General features: G+C 41.5%; 1 protein-coding gene across 2 annotated transcripts in view; it reads left to right on the top strand.

Annotated features, from left to right (window-relative positions):
• Positions 1–17,368: 17,368 nt before the first annotated feature.
• Positions 17,369–22,579, top strand: part of LOC135257122 (C-1-tetrahydrofolate synthase, cytoplasmic-like) — a 41,373-nt gene continuing 36,162 nt past the window's right edge. For both annotated transcript variants that reach the window (XM_064339567.1, XM_064339566.1), the window contains exons 1-7: positions 17,369–18,090; positions 18,210–18,294; positions 19,125–19,184; positions 19,640–19,693; positions 20,226–20,362; positions 21,393–21,493; positions 21,705–21,841. In XM_064339567.1, the coding sequence (XP_064195637.1) occupies positions 17,993–18,090; positions 18,210–18,294; positions 19,125–19,184; positions 19,640–19,693; positions 20,226–20,362; positions 21,393–21,493; positions 21,705–21,841 (672 nt within the window). In that variant the 5' untranslated portion in view covers positions 17,369–17,992. The remainder of the gene's footprint in view (positions 18,091–18,209; positions 18,295–19,124; positions 19,185–19,639; positions 19,694–20,225; positions 20,363–21,392; positions 21,494–21,704; positions 21,842–22,579) is intronic.

Raw genomic sequence — 22,579 nt, 5'->3', positions numbered from 1 at the left:
TGTATTTGTTCAGCATTATGATTTCAGTCGCCACAGAGGGCAGTAGGAACAAAACCTTTTTTTTTCTGTACTTCACAATTTTAGATTTGTAATCAAACAATTCACATGTGTTTAAAGCGAAGATTCTCATAGTTTATTAAAGGGTATTTTTATATACTTTGGTTTTATCATGTAGAAATCACAGAACCTTTTATGGTGTACAAACATTATGGTGCCTAGAAATGGAGGGAGGCTATGAATATAGGTAGAATTACCTCAGGTAATTCAAATTTAGATATTCTTCTTGATTTGTTCAAGTTAGGTTGACCAACATGGGACCTGTTGGGTATCTCTTCCTGTTAGGACACTGTTGAAGTCCATGGATGGGCCACAAGGTCTTGAATTGAATGAATGGAAAGCATTTTGTAGCATTGCGCTTGCAATATTTTTGAAATCACATATATAACACATTTCATAAATGCTGCAGACCTTCCACAATGTTTGTGTATATTATATATTTGTCTAATTTCTTCTAATTATATATAATTCTAAAGTTTGATAAGACATGCATTATTTATGTTTGTTGTTTTTGTTTTGAATATATGTCTCCTTTGAATGCCTGTCTTTAATTTCAAATGTGCATATTTCAAATGCATTTGCTAACATGTAGTTTCTTGTCATTTCTTCTCTGTAATGAAACATGCAGTTTTCTTATGAGTAAAATGAATGCATGCATATAAAATAAGCGTGTTTTAAAAGCAAAAATATTATTCTCGACCATATTTTGCTCACATCTGCGGAAGTAACACAACACACGTTATGAGGCTGTCACGATGATTTTATCTAACGACAGTATCAGCCAGTAGGAAATAATGAAATAAATAATATCATATATAATATAAATAATTCAATAAAGCATAATTGAATGATTACACCACTCAACATACACCACCCTGATAAAACAAATGTGGAATAAACACAACCATTGTTTTTATTATGCTTACTCAAGACATATACTGTCAAATTAACGATAAATGATTGGTCTAGGGTGAGATTAATTAAATATATAAGTGTATATTAACATACATTTGATACATACATTGAGGGTATGTATGTTGCATGTATCAGTATAAATACTACTGTCAGTCCTTCTCCTGTACAGGGCCAGAGGAAGCAGGCTGGGGTGGAAGTATGTCAGTGTTCACTTGAAGGAGAACTCTTAATGGAACAAGTATTTCAGGCTGAACAAAGGCAATCACGTCATGTGGTTGCATTGACTGCAGAGATGTTTGACATGTCTACTGTATCAAACACCAGGAAACAATTAAATCAAGTCATTGGTCCAGCCAACACCTTCAATTCAACTCTGATTAGCAAGTTCCTACAGTTCCTGTTGGCATTCACAAATAATTGCAATATTTTTTAGCAAAAATAATCACGATGAATCATAGTTTTGAAAACATACGTGATCTTTCAGACCTTATTCATAAACAAATGGTGAGCTGGAGGGGTTACCGTAATCAAGCACCAACACCTGAAGTGGCAGTGATGATAATTTACAGTAATTTAAATAGAAAATTTTGCGAAATAATAGGCATAAAATGATATAAAGAGGCATTATAGCCACTCTGCAAGGAACTTGCATGAATCCAAACAAATGAGTATCAAATTAGCAATGCTTTCAGTTCAAATGCTGTAAGACTGCTATTAAGTGTGGCAGTTTTCTCTGATAGCCCCAACAATGAAGAAAAATAATTTAGCTATTAACAGCGTTAACCTCAGAGCACAGGAAGTGAAGTGGCAATATACTTTGAGAAATTAACTTGCTCCCAGTCAGAGTACTGATTAAATGATCACATCTCAACAGTCAGTGCTTTTCATTCTCATTAGATGACATTAACCACCGATGTGACTTTGATTCAGTGGGAATCAAAATATGACATAATTAGGGTGAATTTGCCATCTGTTTCTATCGCTAGTTTGTGGTGTTTGGGCCAAGGAATGCTGGTTTAGGGTAGGGTGGGGGGACTCAAACTATGATAGCATTACTACCACCAACATACAGCCTGGGATAAAACAACCAACAAACCTGATCTTACAATGAAATCCTGTTTAGGAGGACGCGTTAAGTGAAACTGCCATCTTTGATGTGAGAGCGTGAGTCTGTCTCTAGGAAGAGCATTAACAGTGTTACATCCTCATTCCACTGAGTTACTCCCTTCCCTTCCTTTTACAGTAATACAACTATTATATGAAACAATTTACTGCATAAACAACCGTGGAAAACACCCTTTTGAAATAAGTACGCTTGAGCTGTGATCTATAATGTGTACAGGTTATGTAGTTATTTAGGTTATATATTTTTAAGGGTACAGGTACCACCAATGGAACCCCAAAAGATAACTCTGTTTGGGACAGAGTAACTGACTTCTCAAGTGTCAGTCAGAGGTATACTAGAGTAAATCCAGAAATTCACCAACCAAGATGTCAAACTGCCCCAGGCCGAATCCTGCTCAGAGGCAGTCATCATTACAAAACAGCAGTATACTGTGCATAGTGTATATACTGTATAAGACCATAATATAGTAAAACGTCAAATCACAAAATACTATGCAATATACACCGATGAGCTACAACACTAAAACCACCTACCTAATATTGTGTATTGTCTATTAATATTGTGGGACCCTCATGCCCCCAAAACACCTCTGACCCATCGAGGCATGGACTCCACCTCTGAAGGTGTCCTCTGGTATATTTTGATTTCTGTATATATTTGTATCTACTGTAAATTTGTATCTGATTGTGTTACTTTGTTGTCTTTGGTGCTGCAACAGTGCAAATTCCCCCCGGGGATCAATAAAGTACACTACTACTACTACTACTTATTACATTATTGGTTTTTATGTATTTATTGTTTCACTGGGGTATAAAATTAGATTAACACATGCAAAATCTGGACTTCAACACGACTTAAAATATGTGGTTTGAATTGAAAAGGGTAATCCACAAATATTTTGATTGGTTTTTAGTCCCAGGCAAAACCAAAGCAAAAGGCCTTACTAAAATTGTGATACCCATCCTCATTTGCTGAAATACGCTGCATTTACGTTGTGTATGAATGCACCCTGAATAGGGTGACGTCAGTCCACGGTTTATCATGCCTTGGCACCATTATCAGCATTCCACCATCAGAGAAAGAGCCACATTGTGAAAGGCATCCCTGGCATCCCCTGTGACGCGAGTGCTTTCAGGTTCACCAAAGAGCCTGACAGCCAGGAGAACTCAACAATGAAACTGGTTTGATGAGCCACCTCTGAGGAAACAGCCACCATTTTGGCTCTTTTTCTAGCTTTACAGCAGCTGCACATGACTCGACCCCCCCCCACATACACACACATACTTCATGTGACCGGACAGTGGGGCATTGCATGAGAAGGCGTAGATTATGGTTGTGGCCCGGGTGAGTGAGGTCATTGAGCAGAAATGGTTCGGAGATCGGAATCTGCGCCGCGTCGCGACACTGGGAGGAAGCGAAGAGGAAGGGCCGCAGCAGGAATCTGAGAGAACACAAGGCTCCCCCTCCGGATGGACTTGCTGGTGCGGTGAAACCAGACAGAGCTGCAGGACGAGAGCCACCCTGTCTAAAAACTACACAACAGCATGCAACAAAGGCCCTTAGAAGTTCTGACTCCAAAAATGCACCAGCCATATTTCATAGCTTTTGCAACATCCATTCACTATGTTGATTGAGTCGTGTAAACCAAGACATTACATTTCATTACATTACATTTATTTAGCAGACGCTTTTTTCCGAAGCGACATACAAAAAGTGCATATCATGGTCATAGGACAACTACAAAAGACAGGTTCAATAAGGTACAATAATAATTTCATACAGCTACTTATAGCCAAGAACACAGTTCAGTTCACGCAGTGAACACTATTCTGACCTAACTTATGCCAAGTCAAACTAGGGAGAAGCACAAGCTACAATATTTGGACAAGTGCAAATTACAAAAACTTCTGGAATGGGGGTACATGTAATGTGAGTGTCATGAAAGGGGGGATTTAAAGACAACTCTGGTGATTGTTTGTGAAAATAAGGTAATGAGTATAGTTGGATATTTTATCTGTATCTCTCTTAATTGCATTGAGTTGTACTTTGTGTATGTGTGCCAGCTAAACACTCCCTGTAGGTTTCACTTCTAAGCACTTTTTGACTTTACTGAAAAAATCACATTCAAGTCTTAGTTAGATAAATGTGTTATATGATAAATGTATGTGTTTGTGATGTCACATGATAAAAAGAGGAATGAATCACAGGATTTGCTGTGGTTAATCATGATTGATTACATGTTATTTGCTTAAACATTATTAAAGAAGAAAAAAACACATGATAGCACTAAACGTAAAGAAAACACCAGAACAAGTATAATTAAAATGAAATGGGATTGTTTACCAGCATCTTAGCTAATATCAAAAACAATAGTGAAAGTAAGGTCTGTAGTTGAAAAGGACCTTTATTGTACTACATCACAATTTGGTTCACTTTTTCTTTCCATTAAGCCATTTGGTAAGACAATTTGTGGACAAACGGGTAATACAGACGCTCTTGACCACTGTACTAAGTTTTTGTCCAGGACTACCAAACTCTTAGCCCTGAATGACACAGTGTTTAAAAAGACTCACAGGCTGATTTTAATGTCATATGGCAGTTGTTTCTCCTTCAATTAGATAAGCATGTGGGAGTTCCTGACTGCGTGAATAGTATTTTGCTGGGTGGTCAAGGCACCACGCTGTGGTGCATGGATGAGCCCCACGGTCTTGAATGGTATCCAGACCCTGCCAGTGCCGACTGTGGCCGGTAGCTCCCTAAGACAAAGCACAACTGGCGATTGCGTCACCCAGGGTATAGAAAGGTTCAGGGGTCTGCATTTTGTCGATTGGGTGCCCATGAACTTCGTGTCAAAGCCACATGACAGGTCTGCCAGCCTGGCTGTGGTCAGCAGTGTGAAAAGAAGCATCTGGTGACACCACATATTTTGAAGAACCGTGGATGTCTACACTCCATGGAATCATCACTGGCGTTTGCACACAGCTGCGATTGCAGGTAACCGGACACTCCAAATTAGGGTGGTGATTGGATACGTACAGCCCCATTTTGGGACCCAATTTTTTTTTTTTTTTTTTTTAAATGACACGCACATCAAGAATCACATTACACCTGGACTACATCTGGGTTCTGTCTATGTTGAGAAGGTCAGGGTCTGAACCAATGCACATCCATTTCACTGACACACAGAGAAATGCTGTGACCATGGTCATGGTATTGTTTAGGGATCACTCAATAGTGGCTCCTCTCTTCAACTCAGCTCCTCCAGGATTGGAAGCAGTGTCAGCTCAGTTTTCTACAAGCTGTAACAAACGGCGAGGTTTCAGGATCCGTTCCCATTGTTGTCATATGTTGATGATGATCATGATAATTTGTTGTTGTTATGCTCCACTGAGTCCACTGGTCCCCTGCGTACTGAAAAATTGGCATAATTTTGCAGTTAGTGCATGTTTGCTTGCCACACTTTTTTCATTTATCATTCATTTAAAGCTCTATGCCATGGAGTATGCTTCACCTCTCCAATCATCTCACAATATTTTTAACAGAAATTATAGTCCATCAATCACAGGGGAGAAATGTTGCTTTTTATAACGAAGGATAGAAAGCTTGTCTGTTTATGCATTGTGGTCTATTGGTGTGATAATATCTGATGTGCTTGTCATGCTGCATAACCCAATGACGCTTCAGCTTCAGCTCACGGGCAGATGACTGGAAATTCTCCTAAAGAATTTTCCAGTACAGAGCAGAATTCAAGGCCCCTTCAATTCTGGAAAGTCCTCCAGGTCCCAAGGCAGCAAAGCATCCTCATACCATCACACTACCACCACCGTATTTGACTGTTGGTATGATGTTCTTACTGTGAAAGAACATCATATTGTATTTTTTAACTTATGACAACTTCTGACTTATCTGTCCATAGAACATCATCCCAAAAGACCCAAAAGGATCATCCAAGTGCTTTTTTAAATGTTTTTTTTTTTTTTTTTACAAATGTGATACGAGCATTGGTGCTTCTTTTGAGTAGCTGCGATTTCCGCCTTGCTACTCTCCAATGAATTCCATTTTTGCCCAGTCTCATTTTCCATGGGCATTTTTCCTCAAACTAAGAACTATAAGTTAAGTAGCATTCTAAAAGATAATAACAGCACTTGACATCATCCCAAAAGACCCAAAAGGATCATCCAAGTGCTTTTTAAAAAAAAAATCTAATGTGAGACGAGCATTGGTGTTTCTCTTGGTTACCAAGGGTTCCCGCCTTGCTACCCTCCCTTGAATTCCATGTTTGCCCAGCTTCATTTTTCATGAGCATTTTTCCTTAAATTAAGAACTATAAGTTAAGGGACATTTTAAGGATAATGACAGCACTTGGGATTCAATTGTAATTGACTTGCCAGCACGACACCATCCCATCCTTGGTCACTGATGTCAGTTCAGTTGGGGCCTGATAGATTGTGTGATTGTGTGATTGTGTGTAAAAAGTCACAGGAATGGCTGAGAAAAGGTTGCCGTGATGTTGAAGTCCTGTCTGAGGACAGCGCAGTCTATAAATGTCACAAAGGCAGGTTTTGCATTCCTGTTTCACTGAACCAGCTAAACTTGCCGGTGGACATATTCTACCCGCTTCAGATTCTCCACAGTTATATTTAGATGACGTCTGTTTTTGTGAAATCAGGCACTCTTACTGTAAACTACCAAGTTCAACTGTGCAAAAGAAAGGAAAATTCACATTTTCCAGAACAATACTGTCCCCAATCCGTTCTCTCATTTAGGAGACAATAAAAAATACTAAATTACAAAACTAAGAGTAAAATAATTTAGTATTTTTGTACCTTTGTACAGTATTCTGTGAGAACTAGTAAGTAGACTACTTACTTGAGGAATCTGTGACTATTGTAATGCCATACTTATTATGTTTAGCTACAATGCCTCACTTTTTATTAGCTATGAACAATGTATTTTAAACATCTAAAACAGGGAAGGCCCAAAGACACACAATAAAATGTATATGGATTTTGCGTGTAAATTAAAATTGATCACTGTGCAGACTCAAATACTGAGGGTGAGATGCTTGCAATGGTATTTGTTACAGAGTATTGCCACTTTACTGTACATGTGTCAGATATTGTTAGAGCCTACTAAGTTATTGCTGGCCTCAAATCCTTAAAATGCATGCCCACACAAGTCTTTGGCATAAACAAGAAAAATGGCATGAAGCATTTTCCACAATCTCATTTTGGTGCACTTTGCTCAAGTTCGGATTTGTTTGAAAAGTTACATTTTAGTAAAAAATGTTAATTTTATCTGTATAAGTTAAGCATACATTTTTAGAGTGTGTGCTGAGCTGTCAGGCTAATTGCTCTGACATGCTGTATTAGCCAGTCCAACAATTTTATAAAGTTCATGTATCTGAACAGCCTAGAAGTTCTTTTTTTGACAGTGAATAATCAGTTTAAGAAAAGTGGCAGGTTCAAGGAAATCTATGCGCTTCATTCACCTCCTCCTACTGTGCATGAATGACATAATTGCAATGTGACATCATCAAGTGCAACATTAACAGCTAATTATCAAGATTACTCTCTATCCTCTCTAAGGGTTTATATACACACACACATATATATATATATATATATATATATATATATATATATACAATTTCAGTTTTTGTGTATGTTTTCAAATGTCCCACACAGTTTTTGTATATGATGAAGGATATTTATTGACATTTACAGAATTTCTGGTGACCTTACAAATGGTAAGAGGGATTTTGGTGTTCAGGATCCAAACAGGCTAGATAAAACACTCAAAGTAACTCCATACAGCCTGTGCAGTAATTTTATGCAGTAGTTTTAAGTTGGTTGGTTGTACATGTAGATATTATCCAATTATTTGTTGAGAAGTTATGATAATATTAATTTGTAGCTATTTTCTATGGTGTGTGCATTCTGCTTAAGGAAAGAAGCACCAGCACAATATAAACACTTGTTTTAGGTTCATAATTCTGTAAACTATACACAATTAAAATTAATCTGCCCATACAGTATGTACAACCACTTTGAGCATAAATTCACTGTACAAACTCCTTTGGAGTTTCCTGAACTGTATTATCTTACTTTAACACACCTAAACTCTTGAATGCCCCTAGATAAACTATAAAAGCTTAGCTTGTTGTTGAAGTATCTAAAATATCCTGCATTATACAGAGAAATTGTCTAGGCCAATCAAACATGTAAATGAAAACTAAATGAATATCAAAGCGCCTTGAATGTGATAAGTGGCAAGATTGTTCAGTGGATGGCACTGTCTCCACACAGCAAGAAGGTCCCAGATTAGAATCCCATCTGAGGCCTTTCTGTGTTGAGTCTGCATGTTCCCCCTGTGTCCATGTGGGTTTCCTCTAGGTAGTCTGGCTTCCTACCACAGTCCATAGACATTCAGGTTAGGCTAGCTGGACAATCTGAATTGCCTGTAGGTATGAGTGTGTGAGTGAATAGTGTGTGTGCCCTGCAATGAATTGGTGACCTGTGCACTATTCTTTAATTCCCTCAAATCTTAGCAAGTGTGGATTAAAATTCCAGGGCTCATCCATGGATTAGATATTCACATAATACTTGTGGCTAATTCTTTTTCATATTCAATTGGAATATCACTGTCCCCCAAAGCCCTGTTTTGTCAATTAACTGAAGTATATTTATGACAATATATTTCTGTTTTATTAGTCTCCTCAGTGGTTGCCTGTGATGATTACATACTGCCATCTAGTGATCCATTTCAAAATGGACTTGGAACTGAAGTTATAGCGATACTTAGACTCAGGGGCCACTTTATCTGGTACACCTGTTTAGGACCGGATAGGATCCACTTTTGCCTCCAGAACCACCTGCATTCTTAGTGTCATCGATTCAACACATTGCTGGAAACATTCCTTAGGGATTTGGGTCTATGCTGACTCAATAGCATTACACAGCTCCCACAGATTTTTCAGCCAAACATGCAAACCTCCTGTTCCACCTCATCCTAAAGGTGCTCTATTAGATTTAGATCTGTGGACTGTGCAGGTCAGAGTAAACTGAAGTCGCTGTGATGTTCATGGAACTAGTTTGAAATGATGCATGCTTTGTGGTGCATTATCCTGCTGGAGGTATCCATTTGAAAAAGGGTAGACTGTGGCTATAAAGGGATGCACATGGTCAACAGAAATAGATATCAGGTATTCTGTTGCATCCAAATGATGCTCAACCAGTATTAAGGGGCCTAATGTGTGCAAAGAAAACACCCCCCCACCATTTCACCACCACCATCAACCTGTGCTGTTGACTAAAGGCAGGACGGATTCATTGTTCCAAACTGTTTACACAATATTCTGTCCCCAGCATTCGTCAGACCAGTTGATGTTTTAATAAAATCAATCATACAGTTCTAGTGATCGTGTGATTTCCCTGTTCTTAGCTGACAGGAGTGAAACCCAGCATTGTCTCCTGCTACTGTAGCCCATCTGCATCAAGGTTCAACATGTTGTGCGTTCAGAGATGCCCTTCTGCACACCACTGTTATAAACAGCATTTATGACCTTTCTGGGCACGTCTCAGTGCTGAAAAAATGAATCATCCTTTCCCCGACTACTAACTTGTCTCCTGCGTGCCACAGAAACCGATCTTTGTGTCATTCCTCTATCTCCAGTGTCCCAATATTGGAGAAGACCAGTGTAGCGGCTTCAAACTCACTGCTGCCCCAAGCTGCTCACCTCCTCCTGGTGAAGGACACATCGGTGTATCCTACTGCGAGAGTATTTTCACATTTCTGGGTGACATCATGTGTTCACGCCTACAGTGACTGACTGGACCATCCCACAGAATCTGACACAATCCAAACTTTAGAAGGCGAAGATGGCAGAGAACTTTAATTCCCCCAATTATGCACAATATTTTGCCGAGCAGCTGCACACAAGCCCAAGATCAGCATGCGCAACGCCAAGCGTCGGCTGGAGTTGTTCAAAGCATACGGCCGTTGGACTCTGGAGCAGTGGAAATGCGTTTTCTGGAGAGATCAATCATTCTTCACAATCTGGCAGTCTGATTGATGAATCTGGGTTTGGAGAATGCCAGGAGAACACTACCTGCCCGAATGCATGGTGCCAACTGTAAAGTTTGGTGGAGGAGAAATAATGGCCTGGGGCTGTTTTTTGTGGTTTGGGATAGGCCCTTCAGTTCCAGTGAAGGGAAACCTTAATGCTCCAGCATACAATGCCATTCTATAGAATTGTGTGCTTCCAACTTCGTGGCAACGGTTTGGGAAAGGCCCTTTCCTGTTTCAGCATGATAATGCCCCCATCCACAAACCAAGGTCCATAAAGCAATGGTTTGCTGTGGAAGAAATTGACTGGCCTGTACAAAGCCTTGACCTCAACCCCATCAAACACCTTTGGGATGAATTGATACCTAACTTATGCACTTGCGACTGAATGGAAGCAAATCCCTGCAGGCATGTTACAAAATCTAGTGGAAAGTCTTCCCAGAAGAGTAGAGGATGTTCTAGCAGCAAAGGGGGGACCTTTGGCTTAGGAATGAGATGTTCAACATGCACATATGGGTATGATGTTTGGGTCTCTACATACCTTTGGTCATGTAGTCCATCTGTTGCATTAATCAATGAAAATGTCTCTGAATTAGTCAATCTGAAAAACCAAAAACTGGCAATATAATGTTGACTGTCACAGTATAGTTGTTGTATATGAGGTGAATTAGAGCTCTGTGTGTTCAGACATTGGGCACATCGGGATTCTGGAATTACAGTTAATTGTTATGTTTGTATATTATGAGATATTTACTTTGATATAATGTGGCAGATTACATATTCATTAGTGTCTTGACACAAATCGCAATGTCATGTCCATGTTTGTACAGGCTACTGTAGCCTACATTCAATTACTTATACGTGAACTCACAAACTATTTTGCAGCTTTAAATGGGCTGACCACGTGTAAGATTCTGTGATTGGCTATGGGACAATTTTTGGGCTCAGCAAAATATAATGATTATAATAGGGCTATTTCATCAGTAGTTGACATAAGCTTTCAGGACAGAGAAGCAGATAAGCAGTCCCAATTTTCTTCTTGTCTCCTCGTTCTCTCCTTTCCTCCATTCGTCTCCTGCCCTCTTTTCCTCCACATACTTCCAAGTAGGAGATGAGTGGTAGTGTGGGAGTGGAAGAAATGAGATGAGGAATGAAAATCAGTGGGACTCTGTTAGCTTGAACAAGTCTGCCTATTTGCCTATGATCTCTCATTAACTAGGCATGTTTTGTCCCCAACAGAACATCCACTCACAGTTACAAACTCAATTGGGGTCAAAATTGGTCAATAAAGGTGATACTGAGATCCAAAGCTTTTCACACATGCAATAACAGTGGGAGACAGCAAATTGGAAATTGAAATGATTTTGTAAATGTTTGTCATATTACACGATTCAATTAATGTTCAATTTGTTATTGCGTTATTTATTGAAATATGGGTAATTGCCACTAGATGGCACTAGTTCCACTTTAGAATCAAAATTCAAACAGACTGACAGAAATGGGCCTGTAAAGGCATTGCCGAAAATACCAAATGTTTGGTAATGTTAGTGGCTCATAGACTTGATGCAGTTGTTGCATCTAAGAGCTATGCAACCAAATGCTAGACTTTATAGCTTTGGAGTACTAGTACTGCAAGTTCATCTGTTAAATAAATTTTGTACAACTGAAAATGCAGAGAAAAAAAACTGCTGTTTCTGTAAAATGGTAAAATATATATGCATGCAAATGACAGGAAACAAAACATGATTATCTGCACTTTTGTCACATGTTTTTGTTTTGATCTCAAATCCAAATGACTGAAGTATATAGCAAAAATAACTAATTTCACTCTACTGTTTCCATACTTGGGCAGCACGGTGGTGCAGTGGGTAGCACTGTCGCCTCACATCAAAAAAGGTTCAGATCCTGGCCTGGGCCTTTCTGTGTGGAGTTTGCCTGTTCTCCCTGTGCCCCATGTGGATTTCCTCCAGGTACTCCAATTTCCTCCCACAGTCCAAAGACATGCAGGTAGGCTAATAGGAGACTGCAAATTGCCCATAGGTATGAGTGTGTGAGTGATTAGTAAACCAATGGCATGTGTGCCCTGCAGTCGATTGGCGACCTGTCCAGGGTGTATTCCTGCCTCTTGTCCAATGCACACTGAGGCTCCAGCACCCCCAGCGGCTCTGACTAGGATAAGCAGGTATAGATGATGGATGGATGTTACCATATTTTTGATGGGTACTTTATAATCTCTTTTTATGACACTCACACATCATTGATATAAGCTGTCAAAGTAAATTGAAAAGCAAATTCTGATTATTTACTGGAGGTAAAATTAATTTAAAAACCAATGACCATCATAAAGATGTGGGTGTTTGATGATTATAATGTAATTTAAATATCCCCATTTGAACTCCCTTAGTTCATTGCTAAGAGAGTTCAAAATGTCTTGGCTTTCACATGTTTGAAACCCAAATTAACAGAAACAAGTACAAGATGATATCTTGTGAAATTCTCAGGAAGCTGTTACTGTTGAAGCAATATTAATAGCAAAGAAAATAAGAGTGTGTGTCTATCTGTGTCAGTTGTGTGTATAGAAGTGCTTGTATGTGCCTTTGTGCGTTTGTGTGTGTGTGTGTGCGCATGTGCGTGTGTGTGTGTGTGTGTGTGTTTCATTTGGGAATCCATACTTTTGTACATGGGAATCTTTATTTCCTTATTTGTTGGACTGCCTATCTGAACAAGATACAGTATGACTGTTTCACCGACCTTCAATGGGGCCTTGAGCATTAACAGAAACATAAATGATTGACCTTGTCAGTCTAGAACAGAGCAGTCTTTGCTGGCAGGAGGGTATCTCTCTCTCTCTCTCTCTCTCTTTCTCTCTCTGTTTGTGTGTGTGTGTTTATATGGTGGCTGAAAGTTGACTGAGGGAACAGTAACCTTGCATCCACTGAACTTACTCCATTCCAGCCAGTTAAGGGAAAACTGAAAATGTAAACAAGTGAGCCAGAAAGAAAAGAATGTACAATGCTCAAAAGTCACAGAGGAGTGCAGTAAAGAGCATTTTTACAGTTCGCTTCACCTTTGCTTTTTCGAATGTGTGGGCGGCAGTGATTTGTGTGGGAAGGTGCAGCATGCCGTCCTCTTGCATTCAAGACACTGTAATAATCTTCAGCCTGAGCTGATTAAATAGTGTTGTTCTAATTAACTTTTCTGTTTGTTAACACGTTTCATTACAATTATATTGCCTGGCCCCTTCACATAAAAACAGTGACTCATCGTGAGGCTATCGTGTAAGAATAATTATTTTGGGAAATTGCTCCCCTCATCCGTTTAATCAGCTCCTCTGCAAGATACACTGCATGGCCGAAAGTATGTGGACACCTGACATCCAACTCAATTATTTGTCATTAAAATGGAGTCCCACCCATAGCTGCTATAACCTCTACTCTTCTGGGAAGTATGATTAATTGATAGAGCCTCCATAGGAGTGTATGTTATAGAGTGTAGAGTGCAATGATTTCTTGAGGATATTAATCTAATTTTCAACTCATGGAGATGAGTTTCAACTCATAACTCAAGTCACATGGTTACTACAGTACATCCTAATCATCATAGTACTTGTCAGTTTGATGTAAGAACATCTTTACAGAACATCTGTAAGAACATCCCAAATTCTCCCACGTCACTCCCCTGCTGTGATCACTCCACTGGCTACCGGTCGCTGCCAGGATCCGGTTCAAAGCCCTGACCCTTACCTACATTGCAGCCAACAGGACAGCCCCCATCTACTTGCAGGACATGTTTCGATACTATGTGCCGTTCTGCGGCAGCAGGGCGCCTTGTAACCCCTCCCACCCGACCAGAGCTTCTCCACCCTAGCTCCCCAGTGGTGGAACGAACCTCTCCGAACCTCCCCCTCACTACCCATCTTCCGCCGTGGCCTGAAGACTCATCTCTTCAGACTATACCTAGACTAACCACCACCACACTGTATATTTCACTCTAAATCCCCCCCCACCCCCCCACACTTTTTTCATGACACTTGTTACATGTTGCCCCATCCCAGCACTTTTTGGTAATTTGTATTTGTCCTAATACTGTAGCTTATTCTTCTGCCTAGTTGGCTTTGCAGAGGTTAGATCTGAATAGTGTTCACTGTGTGAACTAAAATGTGTTCTTGGCTAGAAATAGCTGTACAAAATAGGTATTGTATCTTACTGAACCTGTGTTTACTAGTTGTCTATGACCATGAAATGCACTTTTTGTACGTCGCTTTGGATAAAAGCGTCTGCCAAATAAATGTAATGTAATGTAATGTAATCTTTAATAATTATTTGAAAATTATAATTTTGAAGTGGTGCACTAGCACCACCTAGGGTGGTAGTGGCACGACATATGTTACACATGACCTACATGGGTCTCTTTTAGGGTTGCCAGATATAGAATTAGTCAAAACAGGATGACATGTACAGCAGGAGGAGTAATGAGGAACAAGGTCAGACCGGGTTAGGGAGGGGGGGGAGGATCCCTTGGAACCAATGCCGGACTGGGGAGCCATTCTATCAGACCTGGGATTCATTGACAAACATATTCATTGGAAACTACCACAAAATGTCTTACATCAATTATTCTGACCAGACATTACACTGTTTGGTCAAGACCCTAAACCTGACCTGTACACATAATTTTAAAACTGTAAATTATGGTAAAAATCTGTACATCTGGCAACCCTAGTCCCTCTTTAAATTATACATTAAACATTTTAATAGAGGCTGGATTTAACAAAGGTGTCAAATATCTTTTTCACATCTTATGCATAATCATATTGAATTGTCTTTAAGGATCGTGCACTGAGGGAGGCATGCATCTCAGGACTGTTGCGGAGAAGCTGTCTGAGGGTTCCTGTCAGATTTCATACAGTTTGAGGTTGCAGGGAAATGCAAATGAGTATTTTGCAAAAAGCACCCCCTATAGGCCATATTGTGCTATAACACAGCATGCCTGTGCATGCCCATCCACAATATGGGTTTCTATCTCCTGAAGTATTGCTGCAATCAATCTAAATTTGGGGCCATGTGCAGAATTTGGACATGGTCAGCCTTGGTTAAATTAAAATTTTTGTCCTGCAGCTAACCTTTTGAAAATTATCTTTGCAATGTAGTACAGGGAAATGCTGTAAATCATCGATGCTGCATTTGGGGAGAATTGGACAAACATTGTAGGAGTATGAAACCTCTTTTTTAAAATTAAAAATGGCAGAAAATCTAATATGGCTGACTTTATGGGTTTTATGGGCAAATTTGTTCAGGATGAGGAAGTACACACAGAAGAAAAATGTGGCAAGTGCCAGGTGCATGGGTGTCCTGCATAATAAATTTGCAGCCATACCGTCATGCCTGCCAAATTTGTTTTTGAGCATGGGAAACAGGTGAAAGTTTAGTGAGTGGCAGAAGAAAAAGACGAAGAAGAAGAAGAACCCTGGAAAAAAACAATAGGGGTTCTATGCATCCTTGGTGTTTGGCCCTGTAGTAATGATGAATGTCAACATGTTCAAGAAAATGTTCTTAAGCACAGTTTACAATCAAATCTGATCATATGCATGCATCGTGAATGAGGCCCAGTGAAACCAGCGTGAACGTAAAAGAGAAACAAAGAAGAAAATTAAAGACCTGACAGCGTAAAGTAACTATAGCAATGTAACTAAGAGATTGTTGTCATGGACACTGATAAATACAGAAAGCAACAGGCTACATTCAGTGTTTTTTTTAACTATTAAATAATCATTTTAAATTATGTGGATTCAAAAATATTTCATCCAGATTGGACAGATTCGTGCCCCATATGTTATGTTTAGAGCAATGTCCAATGAATAATCCCTAGTAGGGAGTATTGGATCATTTTTGAGTAAAATATAATATCAGGACTAATCCATTTCATCTAATTGCCGCTTGGTAGTTACACAACCTGCCATCTACCAGAGCAGGCTTTGACCTCCAACACGCCCACATTTATGCCATGACTAATAGGTGCATCTGCCAAATTAGAGGCTTCAGTTGTAAAGTCCTCAAAGGCTTTTGCTGTGGTTCTCTTGGCTTTCAGAAACATTGAGAGGATTAAATATGAGTACACTCACTTATTGCTTAAGACAAACGTTCACAGACGTGCTGACACTGACAATTTCTATTACTTAGGCCATTTTTGAAACGAGCTCGTTACTGAACGAATTGTTAAGACCATTCTGGTGAACGCGAGTGCTCAGCCTTCTCAGAGCCAATCAATTCCCTTTTAAAAATTTAGTTTGAGGGTGCCGTGCTGTGCAGTGTTCTGTGCGGTTTCAATAATCGCTCAATCCGCTTAAGCGATTCATGCTGTTCACCGCACCCACCGTCAGCGTCAGCCCGTCCACACATCTGTCCAGCATCCTTCTCCTTCAGTTCCTTTTCATTCTTTCTCGACTTATTCCCAGATTCTCATCGGTTCCCCGGGGTTTTGACTATTTGTACTGAGCTCTTACTCTCAAAATAAGGGGCTTTGCTTGTGAGAGTTCGAGTATGAATTAACTGAAATAAACGGGTTTTGCTCCCGAGTATTTGGGAAATTTCCTGGTTCCAGTTAAAATCATCTTAACCATGTTTTTACACCACATTACATTTGTTGTTTTAGAAGAAGAAAAGCTGGAAAGGAGAGTACAATTTAGGATCGCTTCCCCTGCTTTTCTTAGATTTCGTATGCAGTTCGTATTTACATTCTGAGTAATACATAATTTAAGGCATTCTTAGGAAAATACACAGAACAATGAGTTGTGCAGTGTGTGAATACTGCTAAAGATGAAATCAGCTCAGAGTTGATTTGCTTCATTTCTGGGCATATATAAATTTTGTTTAGTTGACTCAGTTGAGTTGAATTAGCATTTTACATTTCACTGCGTAGTCAAGAAGTTGTTCCGAAAAAATCACTGATTCAGCCAGGGGTGTCATTTCTGGTGTAACAAACTGCCTTTCAAAGGTTAGGCAGTCTGATCCGCTGAAGGATCTGTATGGAAATGGGCCAATAGAGAGCTCCGTTTCTTAACCTCTGGAGCGCTGCCAAGCAACACGTGGGAAGTTCATTTCAATGCGAAGGAAGTTTGGGGGTGGGGCGGTGGTGGGGGGAGGAGCGCAAAGCTTTTCAGCTCGAGACTGACACGACTCCATGTAAAGTGAAACTATTCTCTTCCCCGAGCGGGAACCCTCCCACCCTCTCAGTGCCAGAGTGCACCCTCGTGCTGTTCTGAGAGAAGAAAAACAGACTCGGGTTACACGTTTCCTCCCTCTAGCCCTCGGTCACCCCGCCGTCCGATTGGTCGAGGCGGAACCTCTCCCCTGGGTGCTGGTTAACCCCTCCTCCGAGTAAATTTGGCCCAGCGCTTCACTGGCTGGCCTTGACGGTGCATTTTCCAGTCGAGCCGATTCAGATTTGCGCCGGAGCAAGCAGGATAAGGCAGAAAAGAGTCTGGCACGATAAGGTGCAGACGGAATCCTGCACAGCTGTGCTAACAAGGTTGTAAATCAGCGATGGTGGGAGGGGCAGCCAGGCTTGGCTGGCAGGAGGTTCGACTGCACTCTGGATACGCCCCCAATGGACAGTCATACTCGCACCCAGATCCTCCCGCCAGCTGTTTCGGGATTCCTCATCGAGGTCACTGCTGCCTGCTGAGCTGTGCTTTCTCGGTCCTGCAGAACAGCCATTGCACTTCTGAGTGAAGGGGAGCTCTTTCAGTTCCCTCCACTGCACCCTCTGTTTCTGTCTCTGTCTCTATCTCTCTCTCTCACCAAAGGAACCAGTGCCAGGCATTCAGCCATGTATTCCGCGGTCACCCTGACCCTCAGGCATGCACCCAGGTGCTGGACGGCAGGAAGGGCCATCGGCACCGTCATCTCAGGAAACAAGACTTCCCAGTAAGGACTAACCGCACGAGGATTCCCGCCTTCAGAGCGCTGACCTCCTGGCTTAACCCCCCCAGTTCCCACCAGCGTTTTTGGCCCTACGGCTGACCGGCGTGCGCTTGTGTCCCCAGACAGGTGCGGGAGAGGCTCAAGAGGGACGTGGAGAAGATGGGGGCGCAGTTTCCCAGGTTCCGCCCGGGCCTGGTGGTGCTGCAGGTGTGTCTGTCGCATGCCTTCCCACGCGGTGCAAAGTACTGATTAAAATGGACTTTGGTGGAATATTTTTAACTCTGATAGGTGAATTCCACTTTCTACCTCTACTGTGATTGGTGGTGGGAAACAGGCTGGATATTGCTGTTGAGCTGAGAGCAAAAATTTTTAGACGATGCCTGCAAGTGCAGAAATGCACACAAACATACACAACTGTGTTCAGATCTTAGGATCTGTGTAGGACTGTGGCTCTCATTGTGTGTATCACAAACCAGCCACCGGGTCATTTACAAGACTGGTAGTACAATGAAGCAGTAAAAGTCAGCAAGTGTTAAATTATCAACAGTGAAATATTAACAGCGCACTTGAAATGTTCACCAAATCTGTGATATTGACTCAGTCGTTCAGTCGTGCTAATGCTAGAGATCCACCGACTACACACAGTCACAGGGCCATTCAGAGGTCTGAGTGCTCATGTAGCATTTGGTATACTGTAGAGCAGGGGTGTCCAGTCTTATCTGAAAAGGGCTGGTGTGGGTGCAGGTTTACATTTTAGCCCACTATTACGACACCTGATTCAAATAAATAATGGATCAAGATCTTCAATCAAATAGAATAAGCTGTCTTAGTGCTAGGCTAAAACAAAAACCATGTAATATTGGACACCCCTGCTGTAGAGAGATCAGTAGGTAATGTGTCAGGGATTTGAGCCAGTAGTTCAGCAGGTTGAATGAATGGGTTAGTGGGCTCCGATCTTGCATTGCTGGTTGTGCTACAGAATTATCAGAAGGCCTTGTTGAGCACCAGAAGGCGATGTTTCTCCTCATGTTTTCCAGGTGGGAGACAGAGAAGACTCCAACCTCTACATCAGCATGAAGTTGAAAGCTGCAGCTCAGGTATTGATGTGCCACAAGATCCCAATAAAGCCTTGCTTTGTCTTTATCAGCAGGAATGCCACTCAATTAGAGACATCTAGCATCGATCCTCCTATTATGGTTATTGAGGATCTATCTTTATCTTCTGTTAAACATGGCCTAATCTAAGATTTTTCTCTGATTGGACAGGGGCATATTGGTACAGTATCCCACAATAGCATATACGTAAATGCTAACAGATAGCTCAGTAAATAAAATGCTTTATGTAACAGCGTCTCATGCCATCCTGCAATGTACTGTACCCTCTTCCTGTATGTCAGCAGCTGTGCTCTTCCCACGCCAATGCTGTTTGATAGCCTTTCTTTGTCATTGAGTCTGCAGGTGTACTTTCATTACAGTTTGGAATAGTTATGGATACTGGCTAAACTGGTTTTGAAACATTTCACTGCTGTTTTTTAATTTTTTTTTTTTTAAAGATTGGGATCAACGCCAACCACATTAGGCTGCCAAAGACCGCAACAGAAGCTGAGGTGGGTGATACATAGTGACTGTGCATTCAAAGAACAGAGAATAGTCCTGCATGGTATGTTAGAGCAGTGGTTCCCAAAGGCAGTTTTTGGGTAGTTACAGAATGCCATCATGAACTGGAGAGGAAGAGGGTGGAACTGCAAATTGCAATCGCGGACCAGAGGGGTGGAGGGGCTGGAGGTGGGGGTTGAATTGGGTTATTGTGATCTTGGGGGTGGATGAAATCACAGACTAGATGGGTTGCTTGGCCCCTTCCAGTGACTGGGCACATGAAAGCTTTTCCCATTCCCTCCCACAGCCCCAAGCACTTTTCAAATGGACCAATAGCAGCAGGATCATGCTACTTTGCGTTCATTTACCAGGCCCTCATTGCGACTGCCTGCCCACCTTAGCGCTGATTTGCAAAACCGTTGTGGGCCAAACGTTTTGCAGATGGCAGGCTGGTAGCGGGCAGCCTGTATACACTACTCGCTAACTTGCGGGGTCTTCAAGAACACAGAAACTAAAATGTTCCCCCTGTCTCGTTTGCCACAGGTTCTACGGAGCATCAAGGCAGTAAACGAGGACCCCGCCGTCCACGGACTCATTGTCCAGCTGCCCCTGGACTCCATCCACCCAATAGACACCGAGAAGGTCACTAACGCCGTGGCACCAGGGAAGGATGTGGATGGGTAAGAACCCAAGTCGTTCGCTGACCAACAGACTGATTTAAACAGCATTCTTCTTTACAAACCCATCACAATGTTTTATTCATTAACCATTCCAAACTAGTGTGGCATTGATTGCATACACTCAGATTCCAGGGAGTTTATATGCCCGTGACAGGTTGCCAACATAAAAACCCAAAGAAAATAAACAATCCCGGTTTCCTGGTTGACAGTCATGTAGATGGCACTCTACCCCTAAGATACAATCATTGTTGGTTTATCAATCATTACCAATTAATAACATACAGACAAACACAGAGGAGGAGGGGGTGGGGGGATTTTCCTAACTTTTACTCTATCTCACATTCACAGAAATAACCACCCCCACCCCACCCCCCTCCCTCAAGTGCTTACTATTTGGAGGCTCAGGCCAAGTTTTCCCGCTACTCTGTGAAGCATCTGTGAAAATTGCAAACGTAAACATGCAAATAAAATTGATTTCATTTGATTTGATAGCTTGGGTCCACCCATTTCCAGAGCCTACGTTTAGAGCTGAGGTTTCCCTCAGTCAAGCCATGTTCATTGAATGATAAATATTTTGATTCAGACGCCCACCAATGTCATCGCTGAGAGCGTTGCATCAGCTCTAAAGTACCTCATAATGATAGTGAAAACAAACTTTGTACAATATTAATTAGATCATCTGCATTTTGAGCCAGTGTAAAAAAAAAACTGGAAGCACCATATTTGGAAAATGTACACATTAAGATTTAAACATGTGGTGTATTCCTGACAGTAGTTTCGTGTATCAGATTTTTTGTTTACTTGCTTAGACATGTGGTCATTTGGCACTCGTAGTACTGTCGATCTGAATTACGGATTTTCGGTGATTCCAATGGCAAACCTCCCAGATTGCAATTATGTTTGGGATGAGGGAATGGTCTGAACTAGACTGAGGGAGAGAGTAATGAAGGCATGCCCCCCCTCCAATTTTGTCTGTGAATATGTGTCTGTGTGAGCATCCATGTGAAACTGTGTCTGTGTATTTCCCCAGTTTGACCAGTATAAATGCAGGGAAGCTCGCTCGTGGGGACCTCGGAGACTGCTTCATTCCCTGCACGCCCAATGGCTGCATGGAGCTCATCAGACAGACAGGTGCTTTAGCCAATAGAACTCCTGCATCCCCGGGTCTCTCCACAGCTAGTAAAAATGTATATCATTATGTACAAATATACCAATGTCACCCTTCACGGTGACACGAAGTAACCTTGTGAGTAAGAACATTGAGTTCATACATAAAAATGCTGACAGAGCAATTTGAAACTGCACTGCAATGGGTTTCTGTGGTGTGTCTCTCTGTACACAGGCACGTCAGTGGCCGGGAAGAGAGCTGTGGTTATTGGCCGAAGCAAAATTGTGGGGGCGCCAATGCACGATCTGCTGCTGTGGAGCCACGCGACGGTGACCACCTGCCACTCGAAGACGGCGGATCTCCCCACCGAGGTAAGACCCCGCCCCTCCGGCTGCTCGCTGAAAACAATCACCAGCTGATGATCCTCCAGTTAACCAATAGAAGCTTTCATGAAATATTGGAAAACATGTCTTGAAATTACTCAGTTACAAGAATGCATTGTAAACCTTACACCTTACTCAATTGTAACTCCTAGGTCTAACTAACTTTTCACCAAGTGCTAGCAGTTTTTCTAATAAGTGTTTATTAAATGCAGCAAGCACTGACTCTGTGCCATGTTGCAGGCATTGAAATAAATGTAACAACTACTTTAATTTCCTGCCATAGCAGTTTGATGAAGTCAGAGCTTTGGTTTGTAAAGAATTAACCAGATATGTGCCAATCATGCCTGGCTCCCAAACAGGCATTCATTAAAGCCAATCACAGCTCTGATCATTCATTAAAGCCAATCACACAGATCAATGATAAGATCTCTTCCTGCCTGGCTGACATCTCCACTTGGATGGCCAGCCACCATCTGAAGCTCAACCTCAACAAAACTGAGCTGCTCTTCTTCCCGTACAAGACCTCCTTGCTTCGTGAACTCTCAATCACGGTTGATGGCACCACAGTGACTGCCTCTCACTCTGCAAAGAGCCTGGGGGTGGTCCTGGATGACCAGCTGGACCTCAAGGAGCACATCAAGGCAACATCACGGTCCTGCAGATTCCTCCTATACAACATCAGGAGGATTCGACCATACCTGACGACGCACTCCACCCAGCTGCTCG

The sequence above is a fragment of the Anguilla rostrata genome, chromosome 6 (assembly GCF_018555375.3).
Source record: "Anguilla rostrata isolate EN2019 chromosome 6, ASM1855537v3, whole genome shotgun sequence".
Lineage (NCBI taxonomy): Eukaryota > Metazoa > Chordata > Actinopteri > Anguilliformes > Anguillidae > Anguilla > Anguilla rostrata.
Note: the sequence above shows the minus strand (reverse complement) of the source record. Positions and strands in the feature narration are given on the sequence as shown.